Source organism: Dioscorea cayenensis, chromosome 6, assembly GCF_009730915.1.
Source record: "Dioscorea cayenensis subsp. rotundata cultivar TDr96_F1 chromosome 6, TDr96_F1_v2_PseudoChromosome.rev07_lg8_w22 25.fasta, whole genome shotgun sequence".
NCBI lineage: Eukaryota > Viridiplantae > Streptophyta > Magnoliopsida > Dioscoreales > Dioscoreaceae > Dioscorea > Dioscorea cayenensis.
In genome coordinates, this window is record NC_052476.1 from 2,083,960 (window position 1) to 2,094,715 (window position 10,756).

The 10,756-nt window shown below is 27.3% G+C and overlaps 3 protein-coding genes across 4 annotated transcripts; 2 read left to right on the forward strand and 1 right to left on the reverse strand.

The window, feature by feature from the left end:
• Positions 1 to 612: 612 nt before the first annotated feature.
• On the forward strand, positions 613 to 1,763 carry LOC120263729. Its single transcript, XM_039271707.1, has 5 exons — positions 613 to 839; positions 922 to 981; positions 1,089 to 1,159; positions 1,260 to 1,450; positions 1,548 to 1,763. The coding sequence occupies exons 1-5, from the start codon at positions 760 to 762 to the stop codon at positions 1,641 to 1,643; spliced, it is 498 nt and encodes a 165-aa protein (XP_039127641.1). The 5' UTR covers positions 613 to 759; the 3' UTR covers positions 1,644 to 1,763.
• A 342-nt stretch (positions 1,764 to 2,105) lies between these two features.
• LOC120262830 lies at positions 2,106 to 5,259 on the forward strand. Of its 2 annotated transcripts, none has more exons than XM_039270729.1 (4): positions 2,106 to 2,455; positions 4,349 to 4,543; positions 4,626 to 4,841; positions 4,937 to 5,259. In XM_039270729.1, the coding sequence occupies exons 1-4, from the start codon at positions 2,309 to 2,311 to the stop codon at positions 5,126 to 5,128; spliced, it is 750 nt and encodes a 249-aa protein (XP_039126663.1). In that variant the 5' UTR covers positions 2,106 to 2,308; the 3' UTR covers positions 5,129 to 5,259. The 2 variants fall into 2 exon arrangements, with proteins under 2 accessions (XP_039126663.1, XP_039126664.1); XM_039270730.1 differs by lacking the exon at positions 2,106 to 2,455 and adding an exon at positions 3,380 to 4,241.
• A 1,301-nt stretch (positions 5,260 to 6,560) lies between these two features.
• LOC120263655 (classical arabinogalactan protein 4-like) lies at positions 6,561 to 6,908 on the reverse strand. Its single transcript, XM_039271620.1, has one exon. It carries the CDS (start codon positions 6,906 to 6,908, stop codon positions 6,561 to 6,563), a length of 348 nt encoding a protein of 115 aa, XP_039127554.1.
• Between the last annotated feature and the right edge of the window lie 3,848 nt (positions 6,909 to 10,756).

Below are 10,756 nucleotides of genomic sequence, written 5' to 3' on the forward strand. Positions count from 1 at the left end.
TACGATAATTTATTATGACAATCTAATTCTATAATTTTAAAAATCATCTATTTTAACTTATTCTAATTTCATTTTTTTTAATACTATTGATAAATTACATCTCATATTTTTTTTATAATTAAATATTAATAATAAATTGAAAGAAATCGAATCCTCAACCTCCTGCAAAAGAATCAAATGTAAATTTTCCACTCTATAAATTTTTTAGCAAGTTACTTAATTTTGACTCATTTTCACTTTGATCACTGAACTTTAATTTGTATCAATTTAATCACTCAACTTTAATTTCATTTCACTGGTTGTAAATCAAGGGATTTCAACCCCAAATAAATGACTGGCTCTTTTTCGATGATGTGGACACTTATAATAGACTTAATAATGTGTCATAGAGAGGACTGACAGATTTTTAAACAGACATGTAATCAATTGGGGGTTGACATCCTTGATTTATTACTGGTTGAAATCAAATTAAAGTTGAGTGATCAAATTGATACAGATTAAAGATTCGTGATAAAAATGAAAATGAGCAAAAATTTAATGACCTACTGAAAAAATTTAACCCTATATATTTTAAAAAAACATAATCTCATGTCTATAAATGAAAGTTGTAAGCATATCACAGCACCAGTATCACAGCACCACAATAATCGGAAAGCTAGACATTCATAGCCATGGCTCAAACTCTTCTTCCTCCTCTCAACCCTTGCAATCTCACACTCTTCTCTTCCTGCCCTTCGAAAGCCAAACTCTTTTCTTCCTATGAGTCTCTGTCTCAGCCCCGGCGTCGTATCGATTCGTAAACTCTGTTCAGTAGTAGTTCAAGCATCCACAGATGATGTGTAAGTGATCTTCATTCATGCTATAATTTCAACTCCTTTTGGTTCTACACTAATTACCTTGATGATGTTCTTCTATATGTAGGAACTCTGACGTTGCATCTTCATCCAATCCTCTCTTCTCTCTCTTTAACACACCTCCATGGTGATTAATTTGCATGATCTTAACCTTATTAATATACATATATATATCATAGATATATAAAATATTAAAATTTTCATGTTTTTTTTTTGTCATTAATTCTTATTTAGGATAACTTGGGTAGGCGGTGCTTTTGTTGTCTTGTCAGTACCATTCTACCGAAGAATAAGAAAAGCACAAGGTATATATATATATATATATATATGCATGCAAATTGCAAAGTGATGTTAATTTGTAATATGTTTCAGTGAATTTTTTTTATAAATATTTTTAATTTGTAGATCAAGTAGAGGCAACGGTGGAAGAGGTGGCAGAAACAGTGGAGAATATGGCGGAGAAGGTGGAGAAAATATCTGGTGATATGGCTGATGCATTACCTGAGGGAGCATTGAAGGAAATGCTTTTGAAGGTTGAGGAAACAGCTGATAGGGTGGATCAGACTGCTGAAAAGACACAAGCTATACTTGAGAAGGTTATTTATATTTATATATATATTTAATAATAAATAAATTTTAATTAAAATATATAAGTCTGAGTTTCTCTTCGTTAATATATGGCGTGCATTACAGTTGGATCAAATTGAAGCGGAAGTAGATGAATTGATTGAACCTTTGGCAAAAGAAGAGGCTGCATTGAAAGAAAGAGAGGAAAGAAACAAGGCTTGAATTCAAGGACATAAATGAAACTTTGATGGTATTTGTTGTTTGTGAACATAAATGTTTGAAATATTTATGATTGTTTGATAGATGCCAATAATATTTAGCTGTCATGTGTGTTTATTTTCATTGTTAATTTTTGTAATGTGATCAAGTTTTTTATTTTTGTTTTCTTTTACATAATTGAATTTATAAGCATCTAAAATTGAAATTTTTAAATTTGATCAACTATATATTTTGTTGTTGTTTTACAGTAATTAATCTTAAAGGAAATCCTATGAAAGATGATCTCTCAAACAATAAATTTTTGTTGAGTTTATGTTGATTTTAGTTTTTTTTAGTAAAATCACTTTATTTTTAGTAAAAAATTGGTTATTTTTTTAGTCATCTATTTATTTGGTTGTTTTTGTTTGTTTTTAATAAATTAGTGATTTATTCATTTTAATTAAAAAAAAATAGGTGAGTCATTTACTTTTCAAAGAAGAAGTAATTTAATTGTTTCAAATTTTAAGAAAATAGAAACTTTAGGGGAAAAAAATTACAAGAAGAAAATATGTAATTAGTTTTACAATAAATATGAAATTAAACTAAGAACAATAAAGCTTAAATTCTTGGACTAATTCTCCTTGACATGATTCATGATTGTAATATTTTAGATTAGGCATCCTCATTTAATGGATACATTAAATTTTGATTCATTAATGTCGGTGGTTAGTAAGTACAATAAAGGCAAGGGTGTTGGCAAAATATCAAAAATCAGCCAGCTTGCTTTGTGGGGGAGGACAAAGAAAACACATGCAAGATATAGGACACATAATGAGGTAATTATTTTTTTGTTTAATATTTATTAATTAATATCATGTAATATTGTTTATATGTGATCTAACAAGAGATATTTTGGATGCTACTAAATAAACTCCTACTAGCATTATCATATATTTATTTTTTTCTTATTTAGGTGGAGTCCAGCCCACTCTTAGACATAGACAATTAAGGCCTATCCCTAGGGTCCTATATTTTTTAGTGCCCCATTGTTTTTATTTTTAAAAATTATATTTAATTTTTTTTAGTATTATCCTATCTATTTAATTATAATATTAAAATTTTAAACTATTATTTAAAACTATAGAATTTAATAATATCAATATCTAATAAATTTACCATGATAATAGCTCCCCTTAATTTTTAATCCCCACAAATCATTTTTTAAATTATATTTAATATTTTCATTTACTATTATCCTATCACATTATTATAATTTTAAAAATTTTAAGTATTTTTAAAAATTATAAAACTTAATTTATGATAATATAATAAATTTGGTTTTATAATATGGCCCACAATCTAGGTCTTCTCAATTCATGTGTTTTTCTTTTTAAAAAAATAATTTTTAAAATTTTCATTTACTATTATCTTATTCACATCATTATAATTTTAAAAATTTTAAGTGTTTTTTAAACTATAAAAAAATTTTATTTTATAATAATATCAAAATACAATAAATTTGGTCTTATACTAGGGCATCACAATTCATATTTTTCTTTAAAAATTATACTTAAAATTCTCATTTACTATTATCTTATCCACAAAATATTATTCTATCAATGAGTTTTTTTTTTATGTATTATTATAGGTAAATACAGAAGAATTAAAAAGTTTCAAATCTCTAGATTTTCTTTAGATCAATATTTTTATATATTGTAATTTTTAATAATGAATTATATATTTTTATCTTATTATAAAATTTATTATTTAATAAAAATAATTTAAAATTTTATCATGATTTTGCTCAAGGCTCCTTTTCAAAAATACCGGCTTTTAGCGGAGAAAACACTGTAATCAATCAAATAGATACAAGTAGATAACTAAAATGATATAATAATATTCATCATATTTTTTAAAACATATTTCATTCTTTTATTTTTTATGAAAGTGACTAGCGATGTTAGTCAAAAGACATACAAATACGAAAGTACACTAGTTAAAGTGATTTGCAGAATCGTGGCCTCCCGTATTCTCATTTCATCGCTCTTTCTACCGCAACTTATTTGTGATGGTTAGATCGATTTCATTTTGATATTTGCTAATAAAAAAATATATTTTGTTTTTCAATAAGTAATCCATTGCTTCACATGTATTTAATTGACTATATGAGACCTTTTGTGTATTACATTCTTCCTTAATAAACCTTGATTAACAAATAAAACAGCGATAAAAACTTTATATAGTAAAAGAAAAAGAAAATTTTGGAAGTCAATGAAACAATGGAGTAGGTCTAATCATATAACAAAACACCAAACTTTAATTATCATCTTCATTAGGTAGGACTGTTGGAGGCTGATCAACAACCATGATATCACCCTCCAATCCGCCAATTAACACCAAAATTAAACACTAATCAACACCTTAATCAAACTGGTAGGAGTGTTTTAATTATTCTAATATCAATTATAAATTGATTAAAACTTTTCTTCACTTGGGTCAATTCAAATAAAAACATCAATCAAGAAACTTTGAAAAATATCAAACTTAAACTCTCTTTCTCTCTCTCTATATATATAAACAAAACTTAGAAACCAAACATTCAACAAGTTCTCAAACACAATGGTTAGCACCACAAAACCAAATTCATTAATCCCTCCTCCGCCTTCTTCTTCTTCAATTTTCATGTTTATAATAAAGTGATCATTTTGGAATTCAATGTACATTGGCAGGGATTAGGGAAGGCAGAGAAGGAAAAGACATGTCCAACATGGCTACACCCTCTTCTTCAAACAACCTTCTTCACTCAATGCAACATTCATTTGGATTCAAGCAGAAGTGAGTGCAACATGTACTGTTTAGATTGCAAAAATGGTGCATTGTGCAGTTCTTGTCTTGTTTATCATCACAATCATAGATTCATTCAGGTATGTATTACTAACTCAATATTGTGTAAGTACATTTATCCATTGAAAAATTAAAAATCAATTGATGAGATGAAATTAATAGATACGAAGATCATCTTATCATGATGTAATCCGGGTATCAGAAATTCAAATGTTTCTTGATATAACTGGTGTACAAACATATATCATTAATGGAGCACGAGTTGTTTTCTTAAATGGAAGACCACAACAAAGACTCGGCAAGGGAGTCACCAATACATGCACACATTGCCGGAGAAGTTTACTTGATGCTTTTACCTTTTGTTCCTTAGGATGCAAGGTCAATTTTTTTTTATATATTATTTTAAAAAATGTATTTTTTTTATGTTCAAATTCAAATCATATATATAATATGATTTTTATTTTTTTTAATAGCTTGCAAAAACAGTGAAGATTCAGAGAAAACTTAGAACAGATGATGAATCAAGGGAAGAATTGAACTCAAGCAAAGACTCAAAGTGTTCATACGGTGAAGGTGTCCTATTAGAATGCATTTCAAAGAATAGAAAAGCAAAAAGAAGGAAGGGAATTCCAAAGAGAGCACCGATGGGAGTTTGGTATTATTAATTGTAATTAAGGAAAATATCACTTAATATGTTTTCAAATTTATGGTGCATTTAATCATATGTAAATTGACAAAATCTTGTTAGGTTTGGTAAGTTGAACCTTTTGCTTATAAGACATCAACATTCATAGTAGTTGATACTTTTTCCTTTTTAAACCATCAATGCAAACCTAATTAGTATTACTTTACTATTAAGTAAATCATGGTTAGTTGCAAGCTATTGATTATAGATGCTAGCTTATTAAATTTTCTATCACTATTATATTTGATGAATTACAATTTTATTTATTATTTTTGTAAGTTGAGCACACTCTTTTGCTAGTTGCTACCAAACCCTAACTTTAACCTAGTTTAATGTTATTTTGAAGATGCCATGGTATGTTACTAACGAACTCTATAAAGATTTCTCTTTCCAAATGTTTCCATTTTAGATGATTTTTTATTTTACATTAATATTAAAAAGAAAACATCTCTCTTCCTCACAATGCAAACCTAATTATTCTTTCTTCACTCACTAAATTATTTACCTCCACTATTTAAGTAAAATTACTGACATATAATTATAAAAAATAAAATAAATAATAATAATAATAATAAATTTGAAATTATTATAGAAAAAAACTGCTTTATACGATCAAAGAGTCTTTAGTTTTAGTAAAGTATGCGCATCCTGACACATAATTTGTCCATTTCGTTAAAATATATATATATATATATATATATATATTATACAAATTTTAATAAATTAATTTAATTTAATAATAACCAATGTTTATATTTTAAATAAATTTTTTTATAATTAATAACCAAAGTTTTTTTAATTAGTGTCATTAACATCTAAGAGAACAAACAATATCAGGCTTTCATTTGATTTATTTTTTATTATTTATTTTCTTTAATTTTCAAATTAATTTTAAAGAACTCTCTACTTTTATACAATTATTTTTATCCCTTCACCTCAATTCCCACTCAACTTTTTAAATTCATTAGAACTAACATAACTCTATCTTTTTATATAACTAATATTAATATTTTATAAATAGTAATGATTCAGATAGATTAAATTATATCAAATAATTAATATTTTAGTCTTTTATAAAATACATTTCAAAGAAGCGTGTTCGTGCTTGAAATATTCTTCCATTCCAACGCTTTTGAAACAGTGCATGAATAATTCTTATTTTAAAATGCATTTCCAATTCTCAGAAAATTATAAATATATAATTCTATTAATATCCCAAATAAAAAAACATATTAAAAATATCAATAATAATAATAATCCTCTGTATGAACCGAACCCCACATAACATCCAAAGTATCCAAAAATTAGAAATAAAAAATAAAATAAAAAATTTAAGTAAATAAATAAATAAGATGCTAATGAGAAAACATCCAGCTCTATTAACCGTCAGATCAAGATCTAACGGCTGAAATTTAGATCACGAATCCAACGGCCAGGATTCCGGTGAGGGCGATCCAGCTCACAGCGAGGGATGCAGCCGAGCTCGGCGGTTCAGCGGGCGGAGCACCAATGGATGGTGAACTCGCCGGACTAGCACCGCCGGATGAAGGGGATGAAGCCGACGATGATGACCTTGTCGGAGGTGGAGCCGGATGAAAGAATGCCGGAGCTGCGCTTGGGGTCGTAGAAGTCGGCGGCGCGGTGGGCGGTGAAATTCGTGAGGCTTTCGGCGCTCCGGCGGGGGATTGGGCTAGTGCGGTCACCGCCAGTGCGATTACCGCCAGCGAGATGAGCGAGATCCGAGAGCTCGAGAACTCCATTTGAGAGAGAGAGAGAGAGAGAGAGAGAGAGAGAGATTAGGGTTTGATGAGAAGAAGGAAAGGAGTGGATTGGTATATATAGGGGAAGGGAAGGGTAGAGTTGTCATTTTGGTGATTTAATTAAGAAAAAATAAATAAATTTTTTTATTGAAAAGAAGAGCCGTTGGATTGATGGGATGAAGGGTTAGATTTTTAATTTTAATTTTTTTATTAGGGCGGTGGGTTCACCTGTATAACGGCTAGCTGTTATCTTTGTAGTCAACACGGTGTTTAATTTTAAAATTATTTTTTTATTTTTATTTTTTTATGATTATCTGACGGTTTGTATTGTGTTTGCTTTTTGATCGGACGGTTGAGAGAGGGTCGCGTGTGGTGCTTAGAAACTAGCCGTTGGGTTTCTTTTTCTTTTCCTTTTTTTTAATGGGAAGAATATATATATGTGAATTTAAAAAATTTATTTTATTTTAATTTTAATTTAATAAAAAAAGGAGAAGAAAAAAGGGAGAATTTGTGGAACGTGGTATACAGGCTGGTGGTGAGTTGGGTGAAGCTTGGGATTGAGCTGGGACTGAACTGTTGGTTTACATATATATATATATATATTTATTTATTTATTTTTTTATTTATTTATTTAAAAAATTTAGTGAATAAAAACTTGTGTTTTTTTTTTTTTCAAATTTTTAAGATAATTGATAAATGAGAGAAAATTAAACTCTAATATAGAAATGAAGTTTGTTTCCATTATGGTGATAGGTTCAACTAAATTTTATCTAAGTAATAATAACAACCTTCATGGCCTAGATATGCGTATATATACTATTTCATATGCGTTAGTATTGAGTTATTTTTTTATATAAGAAATTTAAAGCTGAATTTGTAACTTTTTGGACACAAGTTATTTTAATAAGAATTTTGTATCATGACATTTAATTGTAATTAATGTAAGTAATTTTTTTTTTTTTTCAATCAGAAGATATTAAAATTTTTCGGTAGATCTTTTTAGCATGAGTTATTTTGATTTTTTTCAATAAGAAGATGTTACAATATTTTTATTTTTAATTACAAGATCAAAGTGCAAATGTTATATTTAATCATTATTTTTAATCTTAGCATTTCATGCTTTAATAATTTATGACATAGCGTGAATTAAGCTATTGCTGTATGTGTTTATTTTTAAGAGTAATGATCTAACTTCTTATATAGATATTTTGTTTAATTTATTGTTAAAATTTTAAAAATTTATAACCTTAAAAGATTCGGTATGCTCTTTCACTCTTTAATTCTGTTTAAATGCTTTTCATGTATATTATCTTATGAAAATTATTGGTTAAAAACCAAACTCATAATTTCAAATGTTATATATTTTTTTTCTCTTTTTATTATAATTATATAAGTGATTTCTAGTTGTTTTATTCGTTAACAATTTATGGCATTTCTTTATAAATCTTGATAGTATAATTCCAAAGCATTAATTTTTATTATATAATTATAAACTACTAGATAAATATTTAAGATAACTAATTCATATATTAGCTTAGTTTCGTATAGAGAATTTTATCATCATCCAAATCATTTTTGCTTATGTTATTCAAAAAGACTTAATAAAGTTATTATTTGGTCTATTGACATCGGGTCCCTTGCGTAAGGTGTTTGTCTCGAATGTCGAGTGTGGCTCCCCGAGTTTGATCCCCATCTCACGCAAGGTGAGGACACGGTTCGGTGGTGAGTGCTACTCCCTCACGTGTTCGTCCTTAGGTTCCGACGCTTGTCGCCTTTCTCAAAAAAAATAAATAAATAAAAAAGTTACCATGTCCATCATTAACATATGCATGCTCTCTACGTAGAAAAAAGAATATATATATATATATATATATGAAATATAATCAACACTTAGGTAGTGTTTGTTTGAAGGGATTTGGAGTTATATGTAACTCCAAATACCTTACCTTTTTAAAATCCAGTGTTTGTTTTGATGTATTTCATTTTTCATGTGTTTTTGAAAATCACATCATTCAGGGATTTTGGTTTACGGCCAAAATGACGGCCAAAATGACCGTAAAACCAAATCCCGGGAGTTCAAAACCAATATATATGCATATGTATATATACATACATATATATACATATACAAAAATCTATACATATACACATACACATATGCATATATATACATACATATATTTATATATACATACATGTATGTATATACATTCCATAGATATACCTATATATAATATGTTTACATATATAAATACACATACATATACATACATGTATGTATATACATTCCCTAGATATACCTATATATAGTATGTTTACATATATAAATACACATATATAGGTATATATATAAGTGTATATGTATACACACACAAATATACACATATACTTATACTTATACATGTATATATACTCATATACATGTATATATATATATATATATGCATATATGCATATACACAGACATATACATACACTTATACACATGTTTTTCAATTTCATATTTACAAATCCTTCCAAACAAACATAAAATCTTATAATACAGTAATTCCAGTTACATCCAACCAAACACAAGATTTGACTGCACTGTATTTTGAAAGCAAAGTATTTCCAATTACATTGTAACTAAAAATCCACTGCATTTAGAATTACATCCAACCAAAAGCTTCTCAAAGTTCATCATAAAAAAAATCATTGGTTTTTTTATTCTTTTTATTATTTTCCAAATCTTACCAGTCAAAACTCATGAGCTCTATCTCATGTCCATTGCAAAAAGCTAAATGAAACTTATTTATATTTGTCTTTAATTTTAAAGCATAACATGTATCCATACGCTTCATATTAGTCTAGAATTTGGCCCGGCAATATAACCATTCCAACCCTATTACATCAATCTAGCAAGCTTTTTATCTATTCTAATTCAATTAGATCGGTGGAAAAAAAAAATCTCCATTAAATTTTTTTCTTAAGACAAAGGTCACTTATGCGTTTGGTTAGCTGTAATTGAAAAGACAGTGGATTTCATATTACAGTGTAATTGTAAATCATGTAATTGAAAATGCAGTGAATTAACAAATCCAGTGTTTGTTTAGATGTATCTGGAAGGTAGGATTTTAGAATTTTGTGTTTGGTTTGAAGGATTTGTAAATCTGGATTTGTAAAAACTGTGTTTGGTTTGATGTATTTGAGGTATATGATCACCATGGTGAGATTACCCCTCACATGTTTAACATATTAATTTTTTTTAATATATAAATAAAATCAAAAATCGTAACATTAACAAAATCATAATTTTATTATTAAATTAATTTGTGAAGATATTATTATAGTTTATAATAATATTGAATTTTAATTATTACTATTGGAATTATTTCAATTAATTTTAACTATTATCACAAACCTAAGAACCAATTATTATTAACCTTAAAAAAGTAAGTATAAATTTTTCATATATACTTTCTAAACATTTGCATGGATATTTGATCTATTTCCAATTGTTATTGGTATAATTTGATCAAAATAATGAGTGATGCATTTGCAACTCATTCTCTTTTAAATAAACTAGTACCAAACAAGCATGACAATCTTTAATTTTTGAAACATCACTCACGAAATACAAAAAAATTTATTATATACAAACAAATACCTTAATGACAATAACACATTAACTTCAAACAACAACTCATATAAGTCCAATAAATACATATAATTCTCCATGTAAACCCATATAAAAAAACTCTTACAAACATACATATAAAAGTCTTCAAATACACATAAACATAAAAAAATACAAACATAAGTTCTAGAAGTCCGCAAAGTCAAACATACACATAACCATACATATGACA

Excerpts from the sequence above, each read along its gene's own strand:
- LOC120263729 (XM_039271707.1), top strand. The coding sequence starts at position 760 with ATGAGTCTCTGTCTCAGCCCCGGCGTCGTATCGATTCGTAAACTCTGT. Across the intron at positions 840-921 it reads CAAGCATCCACAGATGATGT|GAACTCTGACGTTGCATCTT; the intron begins GTAAGTGATCTT and ends TTCTATATGTAG. Across the intron at positions 1,160-1,259 it reads AAGAATAAGAAAAGCACAAG|ATCAAGTAGAGGCAACGGTG; the intron begins GTATATATATAT and ends TTTAATTTGTAG.
- LOC120262830 (XM_039270729.1), top strand. The coding sequence starts at position 2,309 with ATGGATACATTAAATTTTGATTCATTAATGTCGGTGGTTAGTAAGTAC. Across the intron at positions 2,456-4,348 it reads GATATAGGACACATAATGAG|GGATTAGGGAAGGCAGAGAA; the intron begins GTAATTATTTTT and ends GTACATTGGCAG. Across the intron at positions 4,842-4,936 it reads TTTGTTCCTTAGGATGCAAG|CTTGCAAAAACAGTGAAGAT; the intron begins GTCAATTTTTTT and ends TTTTTTTAATAG.
- LOC120263655 (XM_039271620.1), bottom strand. The coding sequence starts at position 6,908 with ATGGAGTTCTCGAGCTCTCGGATCTCGCTCATCTCGCTGGCGGTAATC.